Here is a 22,697-nt window from a genome sequence, read left to right as displayed (position 1 = left end):
TTCCTCATCCATAAATGGCTGTTAGGAATATAGGCCTTGGAGTCACAGAGACCTCAGTTCAAATCCTGGTTCTGCCATTATGGTAGAACATCTGGCAAGTTCCCTGACCTCTCTAAGTAGGGCGACCATATAGGCCTGTTACCCTGGTGCATTTATTACTTCTAAAAATGCCCTTAATTGGGTAATAAATTATATATTCTCTTCAGATTCTTCAGCTGTAATACTGAGATATAATAGAACTCCACTATAGATTTGTGAGAAATAAATTACAGGAAAATGTTTCTAAGGTACTCATCACAGAGCCTGGCACACAGTAAATGCTAAGTAAGTGTGACTATTATTATTATTACTGTGGACAGGGTACCTAATTTCATTCAACCTCAGATTGCTCATTTGTAAATAGGAATAATAATTTCCCTTTATTTAATTACTTTTTAAAATAGCTAACATATTCATACGGCTCAAAACCAACGTATAAAAAAGATTACAGAAGTCTCACTTCCATTCCACGGCTGGGAGGCTACTATGGTACCAATTTCCTGTCCGTTTTTCCAAAGGTATTTTAGACATACACAAGCAGATATGAATACAGTACATATTCTTCTTCCCATGAACAGTGTAAAAAAAAATTAAAAAAAAATTTTTTTTTATGCATCAACTCTGTTCTGCAACTTGCTTTTTCAATTAACAATGTATCTTGGTGCTCTCTCCACATCAGTACAAAAGAGTTTCTCATTCTTTTGTTCTTTTTTTTTTTTGTTACAGCCGCATAGTGTGTCAGTGTACAGATGTGACATTATTTAGTTCGTTCTCAACAGGGCTGGAGGAGTTCCCTGGGTGGCACAAACGGTTAAGTGCTTGGCTACTAACTGAAAGGTTGATGGTGCAAATCCACCCAGAGGTGCTTCAGAAGAAAGGCCTGGTGATCTACATCAAAAAGATCACAACCATTGAAATTCTATGTGCATTTCTACTCTGAAGTACATGGGGTTGCCCTGAGTCAGAATCAATCCAACAGCAACTGGTTGGTTGGCTGGTGGACTAGGGCTGGAGTCCCTGGGCAGTGCCAACAGATAACACACTTGGCTGCTAACTGAAAGGTTGATGGTTTGAGTCCACCCAGAGGCACCTGGGAATAAAGGCCTGGTAATCTACTTCTGAAAAATCAATCATCGAAAACACTATGAGCGCACAGATGGGTTTGCTGTAAGTCAGAGTTGACTCGACAGTAATTATTCTCTCTCTCTAATAGTGCTACACTGAGGATTAATGTAAGAATTCTGAAGTTCTTAGAATAAGCTCCTCAATAAATATTTATGATTGTTTTTAAGTCAATCTCCACTTATTTCCTATGACCTGCTCCATTATCCAAGGCTATGGTCTCCATTCATTCATTTAATATAAATTTAGAGAGTCCCTACTTAAGTACCTGGCTACGCTTAGAGATCAATAAGCTATGGTTTATGTCCTCGGGAAACATGCCTTTTCATATTTTTGCAGCAATCTACATCCTTTTAAAGACTTCTTACATGTGGGTAGGGACATACAACATATAGGGGAATATAGGAAATGTTGGGAATGGAACAAAGAAACTGTTGGCAAGAAAATACCAATATTTAGGAAATGAGATCATCTCTATGCATAAGTGATACATATTAAATATATATATATGCATATACTTTGTGTGTATGTGTATATATGTATATGTGTATATATACACACACACAAATTTTATATTGATATGGCTGAGATACTGTCTTAACAGTTTTATATTTTAATTTTTTTATTTAACATTGTATCATAAACATCTTGCCATGTTGTTAAACAGGTTCATAAGCATAATTTTTAATGGTTATAAAATATTTTCCTATATATATGTACCATGATTTAGTGAACCACCTCTCATATAATTAGACATGTTTTTTCCAATTTTTTGGTATTATAAATAGGATTTGTTTTTTGATCTGTATGAGTTATGTGTGCAATGATAATAAAAAATAATTCTTATCTAAACAATATTAAAGAGCCCTGGTGGCGAAGTGGTTAACAGCTGAGGCTGCTAACCCAAAGGATGGCAGTTGGAATCCACCTGCTGCTCCCTGGAAGCCCTATGGGGCAGTTCTGCTCCGTCCTATAGGGTCACTATGAATTGGAATTGACTCGATGGCACACAACAACAACGAAAATATTGATGCTGATTATAAATACTTGGTAACTTATTAACTGAGCACATAAAAACTAGTAATCGACTTAAAATAACATGAATAGAAGCACAATGTAGTTTAACATAATTATAGTAGTTAACATTTCATGAGGCTGTGTAATTAAAGAATCACAGCATCCATATAATGTAAGAATTATCCACGTTTTTCAGACGAAGTATCTGTGGGTACAACTGAGTAATAGCTGAGCTGGGATTAGAATTTAAATCTTTCTCACTTCAGAAACCACACTCCTGTCCTATGCTGTCTCATTTAATGTGTATCAGATTAATTATATACAAGTGTTTAATTTTATCTAAATTTTATTAATTATAAACATGTATTCCCATCTGTCATGATTTGTTGCTTATAATGCATGCTGGTTTTAACAAAATCAGAAGACTAGAGATAAGAAAAGCTTCAGAGAGGGTACTGGATTTGAAATGGTTCTTGAAGAACGGATAGAAGGCAAAAGAGGACGTATGATTCTGTACAGTGAAATGTAAAGTTAAAAATTAATAGATGATGTTGATGGAATACCAAAAGCACTGGTAGAAATTGTGTTTTAGGTGGTTATAGGCAATGAAACTGCAAAGGTCAAGTAGGATCATGTCTTGAATGATCACAAAAGGCAGACTGCAGACACCAATGCAGTTATTTGACCATATCCCAATCCTCCTTTGTCCTACATAGAACTTCTGATCAAAACCACTCTGACAGAAAAATTCATTCAATTCCATTAAAGAAAATGAACCCCTTCCAGCACTAATTTACTGTAACTCCATAAAAGATAAATTACAAGATTTATTTTCCAACTAGGAACACTTGAAAGATCATTAATACTCACAAGAAATGCCTCCAGAATTTTCTTTTTGGTAAAAAGCTCAGTAATTCAAATTGGTGATTAAGTTTGAACGACAAATATTTTAATAAGAAAAAGTTCTCTACTTTAAGTGAATTTGGAAGATGAATCACTTATTTTTCTAAAAGTTATTATTTTAACTTTTAGTAAAAATAATACACACATGATAAAAATGCAAGTATTACGGAACAACTAATAAAGGAAGCAACAGTTTTCTACCCCATTTTTCTCCAACTGTAGCTTTATTCCCTAGAATCACTTAATCATTCTGGGGGTACTCAACCATTTTCATAAAATCATTTCTGTTTTCTGGTGGGTTTATTTTTAACTCTCAATCAGCATTTCTCAAAAAGTGTGCTATTGGTATTCTGGATGGGATTTGTGTGGGACTGTACTGGACATTGTGTGGGACTATTCAGTGCATGTAAGGACCCCTGGTGGTACAGTGGTTAAGGGCTCGGCTGCTAAGCAAAAGGTTGGCGGTTTGAACCCACCAGTTGTACCATGGGAGAAAGATATGACAGTCAGCTTCTGTAAAGATTACAGCCTTGGAAACTCTCTGGGGTAGTTCTACTCTGCCCTATAGGGTTGCTATGAGTTGGAATCGTCTCGATGGCAACAAGTTTGTTTTTGGTATTCAGTGCATTTAGCATCTCTGGCCCTGACACTAAATGGCAGTAGCACCTTCCAGTCACTATAATACATTTCCAAATCTCCTCTAGGATTGAGAACTACCGCTCTATATAATAAATTTATACAGCTTTTCAAAATATTTTATTTTGTGTACTATTTTTTGATTTATCAAATTTAGACATTATATGGGTTTTGGGTATATGAATGCTTACTATGAAAAAATGAACATTTAAGTGGCCTCACCCATTTATTTTTTTTTAAAGATGGTGTAGCTGTTGTTAGATGCCATAGAGTCAGTTCCGACTCTCAGGACCCTATGTATAACTGAACGAAACACTGCCCGGGCCTGCAGCATCTGCACAATCATTGTTATGCTTGAGCCTACGGTTGTGTCACTGTGTCAATCCATCTCTCTGAGGGTCTTCCTGTATTTCGATGACCATGTACTCTACCAAGCCTGTTGGTAGGACTGGTCCCTCCTGATAGCATGTTCAAAGTAGATGAGATGAAGTCTCACCATCTTTGCTTCTAAGGAGCATTCTGGCTGTACTTCTTCCAAGAGAGATTTGTTCATTATTCTGGTAGTCCATGGTATATCCAATACTCTTCATCAACACCATAATTCAAATGCATCAATTCTTCTTCAGTCTTCATTATTCATTGTCTGGCTTTTGCACACATACGAGGCGACAGAAAATACCATGGTTTGGGTCAGGCGCAACTTAGTCCTCAAAAGTGACATCTTTGCTTTTTAACATTTTAAAGAGGTCTTTTTCTGGGTTTTGTAGCAGATTTGCCCAATGCAATACGTCGTTTGATTTCTAGACTGCTGCTTCCGTGGGCATTGACTGTGGATCCAAGTAAAATGAAATCCTTGACAATATCAATCTTTTCTCCTTTATTGGTCCAGTTATGAGGATTTTTGTTTTCTTTATGTTTAGGTGGCATCTATACTGAAGGCTGTTGTCTTTGATCTTCATTAGTAAGTGCTTCAAGTCCTCTTCACTTTCAGCAAGCAAGGTTGTGTCATTTGCATAAGGCAGGTTGTTAAAAAGATTTCCTCCAGTTCTAATGCCACCTTCTTCTTCATATAGTCCAGCTTTTCGGATTATTTGCTTAGCATACTGATTGAATAAGTATGGTGAAAGGGAGTATGAAATATGAAGACTGAAGAAGAACTGACACCTTTGAATTGTGATGTTGGTGAAGAATATTGAATATACCGTGGAATATACCATGGGTTGTCAAAAGAACGAACAAATCTGTCTTGGAAGAAGTATAACCAGAATGCTCCTTAGAAGCAAGAATGGCGAGACTACGTCTCACATACTTTGGACATGTTATCGGGAGGGATCAATCCCTGGAGAAGGACATCATGCTTGGTAAAGCAGAGGGTCAGCGAAAAAGAGGAAGACTGTCAAGGAGATGGACTGACACAGTGGCTGCAACAATGGGCTCAAGCATAACAATGATTGTGAAGATGGCATAGGACCAGCAGTGTTTCGTTCTGTTGTACTGACTGGACGGCAGCTAACAACAACATACTATATATTTTACTGCTTTATTTTCTGTCTCCTCCTCTTTGCCCCTCCTTAGAATGTAAGCTACATGAGGACAGGCACACAGAGGGAGTTCATCAGATATTTATTGAATAAATGATTCAAAGAGGAAGGGAGGGAGGGAGGAAGGGAAGGCGGGATGGCAGAAGGCAGGAAGGAAAAACCCTGCTAGCTTAGAGACTGTTGTTAAAAGTATTCAATCAAACATGGACGAATTAAGAAATTTTATCATTTCTAATTACTTTGTAACATTTAATTGTTTGGAGGAAGATTAAAAAAAAAAACTAACAATAACCCTAAGGACAGCACAACCCTGACTATTTATACTACCTTAAAAAAATTAGATTTGTGGGGGTATAAATGTTTATATATAAATACATAAGTGGGCATTTGAGTTTAGTAACAATTAAGTGTATCATTAGAGTTAAAGTTATGAAGACGAAACCTACCTTTTCCCGGTATACTATTGGTATGTTAATTCATTTTGAGAAGTAGGTAAAGAATAACCTACATTTCCTCCTTAATGGCTTTCCACCAGTTATCAGTGCATGCCCTTCTTCCAATAATCTGACAGTCACACATACGTATATACTGGGTTTTTGTCTAAGTGTTTTCGGTTATGAAGAGCATTAGAGGAAAAAAGAGTAGGATACACTGAAATAACTTGCATGGACTAAAACTTAATATGTTATATCTTTAAATTTAAAAAGAATTTTCAAAGTGTGAACATCCACAGAATTTACAATGTAATGACAACTAAACTAAATTAGGCTCCCAAAAATGATTAAGGTAAACAATGTCCTCTTTTTTTCCTATTCCAGTTCTGGTAACTCTATAGTCTACAATTACCTGAGAAGGTGTGAGGATCATTTTTTATCTCACTTTGGACACAGAAGCTCACATTTCAGCAATGATCAAGGTAATCATCCTTATCCCTTGCTGACACCTTTTCCCCCTACCTCAACAAGTCATTGAGAAAATTTCAATAGGCTACTAAACACTGGCATGGATACCAAGACAAGAGACATAATCTTCTCTGGGGGCCTTTAAGACTAGCTGATAATCTTGGATGGGCAGGGTTACACCTAATTCAGTCCATCAAAATATACTGGGTCCTGAGAACTCTGCAAGGAATTGTGGGAGTGCTGAAGGTGAGATGGCATAGCGCCTTCTTGCACAAACGTGAATACATTGAAATACTTGATCTGGACCGCTTCTTAGAAAGGCACGTTCAGGCTTGGTTACCACCGAGTGAGTGCACGTAATGCTGGGCTGGGCTACATGTAACAGGGATTTTGTGGGCTGCACTCTATTCTAAGACGACACAATCTTAGAATCAGTTCTTAGTGATGATTTGGTTCACATTAGTATTTCCTGGGCCTACCCTAGTCCTATTAAATCAGAGTCTCTGCACCAGCATTTTTTTTTAAATAAATTTCCCAGGTGATTCAAATGCATGGAACTACACATTAGTAGCTGAGAACTACTGATCCCAATGACACTCGCAACCTATATACAGAAAAACTGAGGTCCAAACAACTTAGTTGATTTGCAACTTGTCCAAGATCACATACCCAGTTAGTGGCAGAGCTTGGATTAAAAGCATGATTTCCATTAATCTATTCATTCAATACATGTCTGTCAATGATATTCTAGTTGCCACTCTAGAATAAGATAAGTCAAAGCTGATTAATATCAAGGGATCAGTTAAGCTGTGATGGTTCTGGCATTTTCTCTCTTACCCTTTTCTTCCAAAAAAGTGGTGTGTGATTCAGGCCTTTGGAAATTTTAAGGAATCCTTTGATCCAGTTAAACTCCATCACTATCTTATGACACATTCTCACATTTGACTAGTCCTGGGAGTCCTCTACTTACCCAGATCAAATGGGCACCACAAGAGGCAGGGCAGGGTCCCCAGCTCGGAGCTCCAGCACAGTTCAGTGAAACCTTGGTCAGTGGGGCTGACAGCTGGGGAAGGAAGAGCTCGCTCCCCTGCCCTAAGCAAAGAAGAGGAAAAGAAAGTTAATTTGGCAGTTGCTGGTTGGTTTCTGGGAAACCCTGGTGGCATAGTGGTTAAGTGCTATGGCTATTAACCAAGAGGTCGGCAGTTCGAATCCGCTAGGCACTCCTTGGAAACTCTACGCGGCAGTTCTACTCTGTCCTACAGGGTCGCTATGAGTTGGAATCGACTCGACGGCAGTGGGCTTAGTTTGGGTTTGGGCTGGTTCTTTGGAAGAATTTACGTCTGAAATATTTCCCATTGCTGTCCATTTATTCCTAATATCAACCACTCCCTCCTAAGACACAGTCATTGCTGTCACGGTGAGTTATATTGAATTATAGTAGATAATTATATAATGAAACATGCACGTGTGTGGCTACCAAGTTGGCGCATGAGAAACTGTGTCCTGAATGGGACATCAGTACTGACAGCAAATCCTCTCAGAAGCACTTTCCTTGAGAAGAGCAAGAAAAGGAAAAAAAATAAGACAGATTCATAATGTTCAAGATAAAAGGTCATCTCGATCAATCGAAAAATTAATAGGGCTAATCTGTCTTTAATCATTCACAAATAATACAATCATTACTCCTCTGTTCACAACCACTTACTCAAGAGGCCAGGTATTAATTCAACTTGAAAGTAAATTAAATCAAAGTCATTCAGTTAGAGGTAAACTTTCCATAACAAGTTTGTGGATTTACCCACAACCACGTTTCACTTTCACTTCTTCACCCACCTAAAATCAGTAAGTTTCTATAGAGTTGACTCCGGCTCATGGGGACCCCATGTGTACCTCTGACTAAGTCCCTGTTCTACAGCAAGGTTTCAGAACCTGGGCACAAGGAACCCTCTGAAAGGCATGCAATATTTCTAATGAATGTCCACTTTTCTGGGAAAGTCAACTTGGAAAAGGTTTTAAAAAAGACTGTTCCCCTCCCAAAATGTTCCCCCAAATACAATTATTTTCCAAGGTGAATTTGGGGGAGAAGATGATGTTGATGGTTTCTAGTACCTACAATGAAAGATTTCATTAAATTAACCCCTGGAACTCTCCTCCAAATGAAGGATTGAAAGATTTTATGAAGTTGGACCTATCCCCAACAAGAAGATTTAGATAAAGCACAGTTTTGGGGGGCACCAGAGGATTAGATTTATCCCTGCTCACTTTGTCTTCCTTGGTGCAATATTTCAATTGTTTGAAACCAAAGGAAAGAAAAATCATTGTCTCATTTTTCTTGTTGATTTTGACTTTATTAATCAACTGTCGTGTGTGAACAACAGGAAAAATGGGCATATCTAATTTCAGGTATAATATTTCCTAGAAAACCATTTACTTTGGAATTTCTAAAATGTAGAACACCTGCAATGGTAGATGAGTTACAAATGGTTGAATAGTAGGGGAAACACACAGTATTTAGAATAAGATGAAAATTCAGCTGATTTTGCTATAAAATAGGCAGAACAAACCTGCATCAGCACCTTACGTACGAGCTAGTCTACTGTTGTTGTTTTAACTAGAAAATTCCTCAATCTTTCATTCTTCTGCAGTTCTTAGCAAAGCTCTTTGTACAAGGAAGGCACTGAAATACTTGCTGGATTGAGTCAATTCTTTTGGTATCGCTCATAAATTAATGAGGAACGTGTAACTCTGTACAGTTTCAGAGTAGTTAAAGAGTGAGAGAGAAAAAAGAAATACTACGTGACAGAGTTGGGGCTTCAGGTGTTACTTAACAGACCAGAATGCTTTCCAGCAATGCACTTAAGATATTAGCCATAGCAACCTTACCTAGGAATTCTTCACCCCAAGTTTCTTTCTTATGCAAATTAGTTAGAATTTCTTTCTCTCCTGCCTCCATTCCCCTGCCTGCAAGTCCTCTGATACAAAGCAATGCTACAGTAATTAGAAAGAGGGCTTGGCAAAAGCATATTTCAAACTTTATTTTCAAAAAGGCTTATTATATCTCCTAGTGCATACTTCTTTTTAGTGCATACTTCAAATTTCCCTCCATTTTCATGTTGGGCTAGTCCCTAAGCTTACCTGAAATAACACACAGCTAACACATTCTTCCCAGTTTTCAGATAAGAAAAAGCAGGATCTCACCCCAAAGAAAATGTTGCCATTTTTGTTGCTGTAAGAATCCACATTGTTGTTGTTGTTAGGTGACATTGAGTCAATTTCTATTCACAGTAACTCCATGTGACAGAGGAGAACTTGACCACAGGGTTGTCTGGGCTGTAATTTTGACCGGAGCTGATCGCCAGGTGTTTATCCTGTGGGGCTGGAGCTGGGTGGGCTCAAAATGCTAAATTTTAGGATAGCTGAGCACTTAACCGTTGTGCCACTAGAGCTCCTTAGAATCTCCATTAAAACCCAGTTTGGTTGAGTCGATCCCAACTCATAGCAACCCTATAGGACAGAGCAGAACTGCCCTACAGTTTCCAAGGAACTGGTGGATTCGAACTGTTGATCTTTTGGTTAGCAGCCAAGCTCTTAACCACTTAGTGTTTTTTAAATTCTCAACCCTGGCGGCGTAGTGATTAAGTGCCATGGCTGCTAACCAAGAGGTCAGCAGTTCAAATCCACCAGGCACTCCTTGGAAACTCTATGAGTTGGAATCGACTCAATGGCAGTGGGTTTGGTTTTTATCTCTGAGTGATACCACAGTACTGCTCATAAGAGTGAAGAAAACAATATTCCCAACTCACAATGTATTTGACTGCGTCCTTTTTCAGAGCTAGCAGAGCCTTGCTTTTTTTTTTTTTTTTTTTTTAATCTTAGGGACTTTATAAGAATGCCCAGTATGCCTGGCCCAGAGTGCTCGCTCGGTGAGGCACAGTCAGTAGTTAAACTGATTTTTTGATCAACTGTCTTTACTAAATATAAACACTGCCAGGAGCTATCCGAGTCCAGGGTACTTATTATCAGAATTTGTATTATGGTAGTCCCCCTCAACGGTAAGTGTCTAGGAGGCGAATGGATTTTTAGGCAGGAAGCCACCATTACCAAATTTTAGGGCTGGAAGACTCTTAGCGCCCCCTTCTTTTGCGGAGAAGCCCGAGGGCCGGAGGTTCAGGTTCTGTCGAGTAGAAGGGCCCAGTCTCACAGAGAACCCCAAACAGTCAAAAGCGGGCCCAACAAACCCACACTGGCGTAACTGGCCTGGTCTCTCGGGAGAAGTCGTAAGGAATTAGGTATTTTTATTTAAAAAAAAAAAAAATCGATTTGAGTACAAACAGGCAGAACTAAGCAGGCGTCTTGACACTGGTAGAACAGGGTAAGGATAAGAGTGTTTTGAAGCAACATCTTGGCGCCTGAGAAGTTAAGCAAAAGAACCTCTACACAGCAAGGATTGGGTTAGACCCAAAGGGATCCTAAGAGGAAAACAGGGGTCCCTTCTAGTAAAAAAAAAAAAAAAAAAAGACTTACTCTGTAGTTGCAGAGGGTGGAGAAGCGATTTAGAAGGCGTTTGCAAAGAAAGGCACTCCTTGAGATTTGACTCGACGGCACTGGGGTAGGGTGAAGAGACAGGGCAAGGAGTGGGCAAGTCAAGTTTGCTGCCTATTAGTTTTAGGAAAGCCTGATGGAGACAGCGAGGTCGAACCAGCAAGAGAGACCGCGACAGGGAGAAGGGACCGGGAGGCGCAGAGGACCCGCAGCTGCCCTCGAAAGCCTGAGGAAGGCTCTTCTCCGCGGAGTCCCTACTCTGGGTCCCCGTTCCGTGCGCGCCCGCGGGCGTTTCCCGGGGGTCCCCGCGGCGCTCCGCGCGCACTCACCGGCCGGCTCTGCCCGGCGCTGCTCTGGGCGGAGCCGCCGCCGCCGCCCGCGCTCCCGGAGCCGCCGCTGCTGCTTCGCCGCCGTCGCCGCTGCCTCCGCGAGCGGCTGTCGGAGGAGGCGCCCCGGGCAGTGGAGGCGCCGCGCCCTGCGCCCCGCGCCACTCCGGTAACCCGAGCCCGCTCCGCCCCGGCCGGGGAGCCCAGCCGCCACCGCCACCGCCGCCGCCCCCGCGGGGGACCTCGGGGCCTTGGGCACCCCTGCTTCCCAGAGATCTCTTCTCTAACACCTAGAACTTTCTAAGGGGTGCTTGGAAATTAACACGCTCGTCGTCCAGCGCCACGAAGCTGCCGAAACGACACCCACTTTCGTCCCGCAGCCCATGTATTCCTCAAGATGAAATTCCTGCAGCTTTGAGGTTGAGAGTAAGAGACAAATGTAGAGTTTCGAGGATGAGGAAAGCCCAAGAACCAAGAGAGAGTACTCAAGTGGGAAATATTACTTATTATTTTGAAATGAAAACACCCTAAAATATTTTTAAATGCAATCATTGGAGAGACTAAGAGTGCAACAGGAACATTAGAAAGTTTAGGAAATGTTGGGTAACACTGTGAAATATATATACGTGTATATGTATGTGTGTGTGTATACGCACGTACATATATACATATACACGCATACATATATACACACACATATGTGTATACACACACAGCTTTGAGGAGCTGCCTTCAGTTAACAATTTACTCGCAAATAAATATTTACTATTAATTGTGCATCAAGGCAATGCCGGCTCGGGGATTATTCAACCAATTTCAAGGCATTCACATTGAAGATAGGTTCTTTTCCAGGCATTTCAGTTAGCATTTACAAAAAAGCTTTTTGATTTTTATTAAGTAAAGGACCATAACATGCTACTTCTTTGAAAGGAGTAACAAAGGAAGGAAGATGGAGAATGGAAGGAAAGAAAAAAGGGAGAGAAGAAGGGAAGGGAGAAGAATGGAAAAGAGGAAGCAGCCTGTTTGTTTCTAACGACTAAGATGCAATAATAGAGCTGGGCGATCAAAGCACCCGGATCCAAGAAGCTGAAGGGTAGAAACCTATTCAATATAAAACTTTGTTTGGCCTTATGTCTTAGCGGTGGCTGTAGTTGGTATATCAGGGATCTGTATAATTTTTTCTGCTTTGTGCATTCCTGCGCATGCACACTGTAATCATACATGTGATGAGCTAGATATTTGACTGCCAGTCTTGCAGCTGAAAAGCCCACCTAGAGACACCAGTGACCTCTAAGGAGGAGACCTCACCTCCAGAGTGGAGGCTTGGAGTCGCCTGAGAGCGCTGGTGCTGTCCTTCATCAGGGAGGAAGTGCTGGAACTTCACCTTTCTACTCCACAGGAGGGCGCTCTCTTCCAAGACACCAGACCCCTCTGGGGTCCCCTGCGGAGGAACTACAGATAATCTGGGCATGCTGTGTAAAATCAATTTTGCTTTTCTTCAAGCTTTTGAACATCTGTGAACAAATCCTAGGAGAATGAGATACTGGGGATGAATAGAGTCTCTTGTGGCATGCACTTCTGATGTCCTTTTGACACTTGGCCTGTCCAGTAGCCCAGTACTTCTTAAACTCTGCTGTGTATACCAGTCACTCAGGGATCTTGCTGAAAATGCAGACTCTGACTCAGTAGATCTGGAGGGGGGCTGAGAGAAGCATTTCTTACAAACCGTCAATTGATGTTTATTTGCTGATCCTGAGGACCACAGTTTTGAGTACCAACACTGTAGACAGATGGATTGTAAGCTACTTTGGGGTGTATCATCCAGGTAGCTGACATAACGACAGTAGTAATATTGATTGTTAACATTTATTCAGCGTTTACATGTACTAACTAGGCACTGTTCTAAGCAGTTGTATCACTACAGCAATTCTTAATTCTAGATTATTTCTATTGCTATGAACTCTAGATTATTTCTAGTTTAGAGATGACTTTCAATTTTAAGTATTCCCCCCCCCCTTTTCCCATCCTTGGTCACTTTATTTTATGTTTTGAATATGTGGAATATTAAGAAGATTCCAAAAGTGAAAACTGTACAAAAGATATACTCAGAGAAGCGTCATTCTCTGTGTTCCTTCCACCCAATCTGCCCAATGTCCTCTCAGTAACCAATGCTATGATTTTCTCATTTATCCGTCCTATGTTTCTTTTGTAAAGTGAAACAAATATATGTATGTGTTCTTGTGATGGTTAATTTTATGTGTTAATTTGGCTAGGCTGTGGTTCCCAGTGGTTTGGCCAAACACTAGTCCAGTTGCTATTCCATAATGTAATCTAATCAGTCAGTCAGTTGAAAAGGGAGTTTCCTGCAGGTGTCTTCTGCTTCCAGACTATAAATAGATATTTTGGCAGGACTCTCTCTCTCTCTTCCTGTTGCCTGACCTAGGGACCTTGGGGTGAAAGCCTGCACGAGTCTCCAGGATGCTGCCTGCCCTATGGATTTTGGACTTGTGAGCTCCCACAATTGCATGAGCCAATTCCTGGAGGTAATTTCTCTCTCTCTCAATGATATATGTATATCACTGATTCTGTTTCTCTAGAGAACCCTAAGAGAGTTCTTATTCCCTCTTTTTCCTTCTAGAGAAGGTGGCATTCTCTACATGCTTTTGAGTGTAGCTGTTTTACTTACAATATCTTAGGAAAATCACTCCATATCACCCCACAGAGATCTTAGTCTTTTTTTTCGGTGACATGGTACTACATTATGTGCAGTGTATTTATTACTACATAGTTATTCAAACAGTTACCTTATGTTTGGACATTTAGGTACTTTCCAATATTTTACAGTTACATTACAGGGGATGTTGCAGTGCATAACTTTGCACATATATATTTTCATATTTTTGGAGGTGTATCTACAAATATCTAGAATAGGCCATGTGTGTAGAGACCAAAGTTTATTAGTGGTTTCTAGGGCACGTGGGATGGAGGGGAAAAGGAGAAGACTCATTTCTTAGGGGACACTGAGCTTCTGTTACGGGTTATGTAAAAATTTGGAAACAGATAATGGCTGAACTGCATGATAAACATAATGCCACTGGATTTTACACTTGAAGAATGTTGAAATGGCAAATGTTTTGTTACATATGTATTTACCACAATTAAAAAAAAGTAAAAAATTCCTTCTTTTGGATCTTGAAGCATTCTGGAAGTTTATCACTGTTTATTAAAATATAAATTCCTTAGGAAAAAGTTGTAGCTTATTCTGTGTGAGATGAATATGTAATTGGCTACCACAGTGTCTGACATTACATTCAATAAATCTGAGTTATCCTTTCTTTCTTGAGTAGGAAAGTTGGTTGATTTTTCTGTAGAATGTAACCCAGGCAGGCTACCTTTCTGTGGTTTGGGGATTCATTAAGGGTTCTGGCTGTATGGGGTTGCGATGTAGGGAGAGAGGGCCGAAGACAACTTTCTTCCTTTGCTGTTTTACCAAGATCTGAAGATAGAAAATGCTAAAATATAAGTATTTTGTTACAGTTAGAAAATTTAGAAGCAGACCAAAGAATAAACTTCAAATCACCTCGAGTATCTGTGCAAAAGCAATTTAGAATTAGAAGTGATTGGATTTCCTCTTTAGTCCTTAAGTTTCTTCTTTAGTTCTTAGGTTTCTCTTAAGGTGATTGTAGAGATGTTCAGAAGTATCTGACTTATCACAATATGTCTGCTTTCCATAAACAGTAGTATTATGGGGTGTCTGTAACAACTTTGTTGTGAGTTAGTTCACTGTCTCTAGGTTTACTGTGGCAATATTTCTTACACACATTTCTGTGCCTTTTTATTATCCACGTATGTTTCCATGTATTATTCAATCAGCACATGCTCCATAAAGGTTAGTTTTCCAGACTGAACTTCTTTCTCTCTGCTGCATTGGTATGATTTCTGGACAGTGAGTTCAGTCCCTGGAATGAGGTAGTAAGGCCACTGGAGAGTGGCGAACTTTCCCATTGTCACTGCATGGTCTCGTGGGTCCATAAAGACACCACCAATTTCCATTCATGTTGGATTTAAAAAAAAAAAAGCAAACTGTAAAAATTCATTTATAATAAGCACCCAAAGGACTACATGGAAGCTGCAGTAATAATGACAAGACCTTCTTACCTCTAAACTGGAAATCTTTTAATAATAGCCGATAATTTTTTCAGACAGTGAATAAATTCATAGTTACTTTCTATATTTACTACTATATTTTCTGTGTAAGACAATTTGTAGCTACTCTGGAGAAGTATGGATCCTTTGTAAAATTCTTGTCAGATCATTTAAAATCCCTTCTGTTACTGTTTCTCAGCTGTTATCCCAGACCTACCTATCAATGCTACTTTGCAGGTTCTTTTAACCTTCTCCAGCCACACATGACACCTCAGCCAGAGTGAACTTGGCAAAAGCCATCTGTTTAAAAACTTTCCAATGCTTCCTGATGCCTCCTGATTTAAAGCAGAATTTTGTTAGTATGAGAACCTGCTCCCCATCCTACCCAGCTTCTGACTCCCCAGCAAAACTGGGCCCTGCCCATTTCTTCAGGCTGCTCATAAGCCCTTCCCCTAATTCAGATGATGTGTGGTTCCCCCAAGGTACCAAGCTAGTTCCTCCCTTTGAGTCTTTGCACATGTTGCTCTATTTCTAGACTATATTTCCCCCCACTAAGTCTACCTGTTGCCTACTTATTCTTTTATGTTTATCTTTTTTTACTATAATATTTTAGATTTTTCACATGGGAATAGAGAATAATACAACAAACAAGTTCGTATACACACAACTTAATCAAACTAACATTTTGCTATATTTTATCCTGATTTTTAAAAAAGAAATAAAATATTTCAGATAACAGCTGATGTCTTTCACGTATCCCTCTCTGATCTTGTTCCCCTGCCAGAGAGTAACTACTATCATGAATTATATTTACTATTCCATAACATGTTTTTGTATTTTTACTCCATATGCATGTATTAATAAGTAATATATAATATTTGTTTGCAGGTTTAAAAATCTAATTAGTTGGCATCATACTGTATACCTCTTAATTTTTTTTCTTGTTTAATTGCACTAGCTAGGTCTCTGTTATTGCTTAAGTATTGCCCTGGCCGTGCCTCTCATATATGAAGTTTTCCTTCATTCAGCCTTCCCTTCATACTCCCACTTCTAGAAAGAGCTATTATTCTATTTTGTGTGTGTGTATGTGCTTATTAGAATGGGTTCAAGCATAACAATGATTGTGAGGATGGTGCAGGACCAGGCAGTGTTTCGTTCTGTTGTACATGGGATCACTGTGAGTCAGAGCTGACTCCTTGGCACCTAACAACAACAACAACATACACTTTACTGCAGCACCTCTTACTTGTATAGTATGTACTTGTTGATAATTCTCTGTTCCTGACTAGACTACAGATTGAGGAAGGGAACCATGTCCATTTCATTATTGTTGTCTAGTTGATTTTTGGCTCATAGCAACCCCATGTGAGAGAGTAGAACACCATAGGATTTTCTAGGCTGTAATCTTTTTTTTTTTTAGGGGAAGGAGCACTGGTGGCACAACCGTTAAACGCTTGACTGCTAAACAAAAGGTTGACGGTTCAAACCTACCCCTTGGCTCCATGGGAGAAAGACCTGGCAATCTGCTTCCATAAAAATTACAGCCAAGAAAACCCTACGGGGCAGTTCTACTCCGTCACATGAGGTCACTATGAGTCGGAATTGACAGCACCCAACAACAATCTTTACAGAAGCATATTGCCAGGTTTTTCTCCTGCAGAGCTTCTGGGTGGGATCGAACAAGCTAACCTTTTGGTTAGCGGCTGAGCACTTAACTGTTGCACCACCAGGGCTCCTTATTATAATATCCTGAATAAAGTATCTGAGCACGGTAGTAGATACAGAATAAATGACGTAAAAGCATGTTTATTGCTGAATGAGGCATTTACCACAGTTATAACTACAAATTTATTTGTGTAATTATTTGGTGAACACCCTCCTCCGTAAAACTGTGAACTTCCTTCAGGCAGAAACTGTGTTTCCTTTTGCACCACTGCATTCCCAGTTCCCGTTCCATGGTTGGCATATGGCATCCCTTAATAGGTGTTTGATGAACGAATGTGTAAATGAAATGACTGAAGTAGGAAAAATCCTCTGAAAGAAGTTACTTCTTTCACACTTAAGTATTTAAAAAGGCACTCCCTTTTTTCCAAGGGTGGTAGTCTTCCTTCAAAAGATGAATGATTCATTCTTTGTAGGCGCATTAAGGCTTAGCATTAATTGTGTCAAAACTATTGAGAAAATATGCCATTTCTAAAAATCCCAGTGTTAAAATTTTTTTCCTGGACATTTTTTTAATCCTCTGGCAAGTCACTAAATCCAAGAATATCAACATACTTTTGCTTTTGTAGGTGTTAAAAGCAAGCAGGGACAATGTCTCAATCACCATTTTAAGACAGGGGCAAAGGCCCTGAGATCTGAGGGTGCCTGTTTGAGAAATAGCGAAGAGACTGGTGTGGTTAGAGGAGAAGCAGGTAAAAGAGAAATAGACTATACTATCAGGGAGGTGATAGGGTTGAGTAGAGAACCTAGAGACTTAATAAGACAGAGAATAGAGAGGCCCCCAAATCTACAAACAAAATAACAAGAAATGGGCCAAGGCAGAAACAAAGCCATTCCCCCAGAACAATGGGGTGTGGTATCTAAAAATAGCCCGCAAACTTCTTTAAAGTTGCCTTTCAGAAGCAGCTTGAGAAAACCAGGCCCAGGAACATGAGCAGAATATCCACCTGTGACTGCTGTGTGACCTTCCACCAGCGGCAGTGAGGGGCTGTGGCCCCAGCTGGGGAATTGAACCCTGGGGAGCAGGAGATTGCGCAGGCGCGACACCCCATAATGCATCCTGCTACGAATCCCAGAGGCCTCCCAGGACAAGAGTCATCTTGGAAAGCTACTGCGCAGGCACCTTAGTTAACATATCCCCGCCTGTGTCTATGAATAAACATGAATCTTTTCTTGCCCCAAAACTTTTTTAAAAACTCCGGCAGTCTTTTGTTCTGTTAGACAGGGGTAAGCGTTGCTCTAGGTCCTCCTCATCTCCGCTTGCCAGCCTTTTCAATAAAGTTTAGCTCTTGTGGAAAACTACGTCCCTTACCTGCTCATTCTTGACTAGCGAGAGGCGAGAACCTTATTCTGGTAACAATTTTATCCTTAACACTTAGTACAGTGCCTTTCACATACCAAGCACTCAACAAATATTTGCTAAATGAATGCATAAGTGTTTATTATGAGTCAGACATTGTGTCAGAAGCTTATTATTTTCAGAATTCTCTGCTGACTTTTCGTAGTGTGATTACAGAGTGATCAAGTAGAAAAAGCTGAGTAAGGAAAAAAACGGCTAAATTGGAAGTGTGGCTTCATAAATGGTATTATCCAGGATGAGGCAAAAAAAAAAAAAAAAAAGGTAAATGTATTTGACATTGTCCTTTCCAAACCTGACCAGGCCTATAAACCCCACCTAAAATTTAATTACAAATGAATAAAGACAAATGAACTTCAAGTGACTTTTAGACATAATTTTTATTTAAGCATGGGCTTTTAGCTTGGTTCACCCTAGAGTGGAACCTTTTACAGGGCTACAGGGCCATTATAATGTTGCTGGTGTTGGTACAACTTCATCACAAGGTATGAATATGACCCGTGGGAAAAAACAATCCACGAAGAGAACACAATGAAAACATCCACTGTTTACAAATCACTTTGTTACCACAGAAAAAAATGGCAGTTACTGTTAGTAAATCAGCCACGGAACACTTAAAAAAACCCTTAGACAAGGAAATGGGAACCCTTTTTCAGGGATAAGGGTCTTCATTCACAATTTTTAAGTAGAAAATATTTCAAGGTCAAGCATTTTTCTTACCCACAAAACAACGCTAAACCAACATACACTTTAAGGAGTATATTAAAGGAATACAATATCTTTACAACTATCTTGTTGAGTAGTTATTTCAAATAACTTTCTGCAGAGTATAAGTAGCCCAAAATTCAGCAGCAAAATATTGCAACGCAACAAGGAAATACAGGTCAATGTGTTATATCGTAGAAGAGAATACACAAAGGACAAACAATGATAATTTAATCATATAAAACATGATACATAGTTGAAATACAGTCCACTTAAATAGCTTTGTGACCAAGAATGTTAAATACTGTACTAAATGCCATTTAAAACATAAAATATCTTAAATTTTTGTGCTTAAACTTTTTTTTTCTTTTAAACTATTTCTTACTTTCAATACTGCCACTGTAACTGATATTACAACGGATCACAATTTTCACGGACACATCAACATTAAGACATTTGCTTATGAGAAAATAAGTCACTTGTCATTAGTTCACAGTGTGGGAAAGTGGTTTACACTCTGTCTTGAGAAGGGCTTTCAGTTAATCACCAAGTCCTTCACAGAAATTTCCTGATACCAGATGCAGTGCGAGATTTAGAGGGTGTGGAAAAAGAAGGAAAGCAACACGTCACATGTTGGGAGGAAAAATAAGCTTTTTGATTCTTCATGGGTATCGTCTAAGTGACCTTCGTCTTCTGTTGTAGAAGTGCCTGAGCCCATGTTGTCGTGAAAAATTCATCATGTAATTTTGTTTGCGAGTGCTGTTAAAACCAAAGGAGGTAGAGACAGGGAGGGAAAGGAGAAAAAGCATGTAAGTCCCATCAGTGAAAGCACAATCTATTCCAGCTCCTCAGTTACTCTGATACTCATTTGAAAAATTGCAGGCATTACCAGGGACAGAGAACCTTAGGTCTGACATCTGTATTCATTGCCTTTGGCCTTAAAAAAGTCCCTTTCTTTTCATGAGTGAGTTCTGAACCAAGTAAGGTGGCAAATTCTCTTGATTTATGACAAAAATGGACAAAATGTTTTTGGATTTTTAATTTAATTTTATTCTTGAACTCTTCCTGACAACATTTACTGGAAGGGCTTTCATGTTAGAGTAAGAGTGTGCTGTACCCTATTGCTGTATTTAAACACATCTTTAAAAAGTAGGAAACTAATCTGGTCTTTAGTAAACATCTTCATTTAAAACTTAAATAGTGAAAACAAAAAACTTGTTAGGTAAATCAACTTGACCTTCCTATTTTATACAGTCTCTGGGCAAGATAAGGAAGTTTTTCTCAGAATATTGGATTCCATTGTCTTCTTCAAGCAATAAGCAGCTGTGGTCATATTCTATAAACATGGCCTTATGAAAGACAGTCTCCATGGAAAGAGCCCATAAAATACTAAGAAAGTGTGATTGTATAATCGCATGTATGTGTGTATATGTATTCCCCCTCCCCCCCCACACTCATACATACATACTATGTTGTGAAAATGACAAAAATACTGAAATGGATTTCAAAAGCTGTAAACCACACAAAGCTGGTAATGATAGTTGCTGAAGTTTCTGTATGGCAAATATACTTTAAAAAGGGTCATTACTTATTTGTGGCATCAATATGCGGGTTATGAGTGTGAGCTTATCCATATGATCCAAATTCAGCGAGTCTCTTGAATACTGTGATGGTCCCAAAGTCTTTTCCTACTTTATTTCATGGAATCATAAAATGCATCTAGAGTGAGATAATATCATGTGATGTGATCCCACCATGAAGATCAATATGACATGAGCTTGAGTTAGGACAAAGGGGAGGGTCACCTATAGCCTCTGATGAAAGAGGCTCACTGAAAAGAGATCGCAAAATGCTGAGAAAGTATTGCATGTATAATTGTATTATGCACGTGTGTCTACTTCCACACAGACATACAATTGATTTTGCACACCAGTTTCAGCTAACTTTCCCTCAAATACTGGCTTTACCTTGCCATTCATAATCCTCTTGTCTTTGGAGCAACATCTAAGGCAATTTAGCCAGATAGTTCAAGTCTTCTACATGTTTAATCTCATTCTGTTTTTCTTGTCTTCTACACCACTCTTATACAGACTATTCACATTTGCCTTGAGTCTTTTCTACCTGCCTCATTGGCTCACCCCCACAGTCACTTCCTAAATTTCTAGTTATTGTTCAGGTATCACTTTTTTTTATTGCTCATCCCCTCTAGAAGTGATTTTTTTTTCCTACTCTGGACTCCCATAGTGCTCATTTTCTGTTTTGTGTGTTTGTGTTCATATCTTGTCTCCCCACAATTAAACTTCCCTTGCTGTAGGGGCTGTCCCCCAACTGCCCCCCTCCCCACACCACAACACTGAGCCTCCTGCCTGACCTGTGAGTGGTCAGGGCATGTTTGTTAAACTTTTGGTGACTTACTGATTGGATTCCTGTTGTAAGTCATTACTCTTTAACTATAAGGAATAATTGCAAAGTTAAAGCAATAAAAATTATCCTGTTGAAAACATGTTTAAAAATATAAGGTACTCAAAGAGAATTTAAAATAGGTGAAATATTTTACATTGAATAAAAATATAAACCCAGAACACTCAAGACATTTAGCTATTTCAAATGTAACTGACATTGATGTGGATGTTACCCCAATATATGGGAACAAAGGAACACTTAATTTTAGCAGAAGTTGACATGCATATTAAATATTTTGAAGGAATTTCTCCATGTAATCATTTACTTATTATAGAATTGATTTAAATTCTTCATTTTTATATGTGAGAAAATAAACATTAGCAGGTTGCAGCAAGCCAATGGTGGAAGCATACATCCAATTTAGGGGGCATTTTGATTCACTAGCTACTCTTTTATTTTGAGTAAATGTATGTATCAGCATATCCCTGGATCGCTGAGAATGTTTTGTAATGCATTTGTTTAGTGTTTATACAGTCACATTATCAAATGGCCACACTTTCAAAGCATCCTTGAAACTAACTGGTAATTAAGTGTGTGAAACATAAATATCAATCTCTGGAGTTGGTAAGATCAAAATCTAATGAAGCAGATTTTTCCAGTGCATAAGCTTTTTAAAATTGAGCACAATGGGAAGCTAAGCCAAAATACTGTCTGTCTCTAGAACCATTTAATAAACCAACATGGTTATTAAATTAGTATTGTGACTTCTAAAACTCATTTTCAGGGCATTAGGTAAATTTTTAACAAGTTTAAAGATTTTATGTTTGCTTTTTTTCTGGAGTAGATCATTGAGCTTATTTTTTTGATATATTTGTGTATTTATAGCTATAAATAACATAATAAAAAATAAATAGATGCAATGGAATTTTAAGGATTTAGCTCTTGACTGCAATTACAGGGGAAAGTAATTTTTATCATAAATTCAATGAAGATAGGTAATATTCATTTCAAGGCACATCAACTATGCCACTTGACGTATCAACTTTCTGTGGCCAAGGGTAGAGCTGGGTCCATTTTTAACTTCTCTCCTTATGGGTAAGCAATCCAAAGAAGAGAGAATGAACATTTATGGCTTCTTAGAAATGCTGATTTAACAGCATATGGAATTATACAATGCTACCCTGTTTCTGCATAGGGAACATGGATATTGTAAGATCCTTGAAGAACTACTGACTCTGCTCTTTTGGACTGTTACTCTTCACCGGAGCCACTATCTTAGCTTGCTTATTTATTGATAGATAGTAAGCAAATAACAGGTGATTATAAATTGTAAGAT

General features: G+C 39.0%; 1 protein-coding gene across 2 annotated transcripts in view; it reads right to left on the bottom strand.

Moving 5' to 3' along the window:
* Positions 1–18,621: 18,621 nt before the first annotated feature.
* Positions 18,622–22,697, bottom strand: part of RELN (reelin) — a 526,658-nt gene continuing 522,582 nt past the window's right edge. For both annotated transcript variants that reach the window (XM_049893075.1, XM_049893076.1), the window contains exon 64: positions 18,622–19,717. In XM_049893075.1, the coding sequence (XP_049749032.1) occupies positions 19,621–19,717 (97 nt within the window). In that variant the 3' untranslated portion in view covers positions 18,622–19,620. The remainder of the gene's footprint in view (positions 19,718–22,697) is intronic.

The sequence above is a fragment of the Elephas maximus genome, chromosome 8 (genome assembly GCF_024166365.1).
Source record: "Elephas maximus indicus isolate mEleMax1 chromosome 8, mEleMax1 primary haplotype, whole genome shotgun sequence".
Lineage (NCBI taxonomy): Eukaryota > Metazoa > Chordata > Mammalia > Proboscidea > Elephantidae > Elephas > Elephas maximus.
Note: the sequence above shows the minus strand (reverse complement) of the source record. Positions and strands in the feature narration are given on the sequence as shown.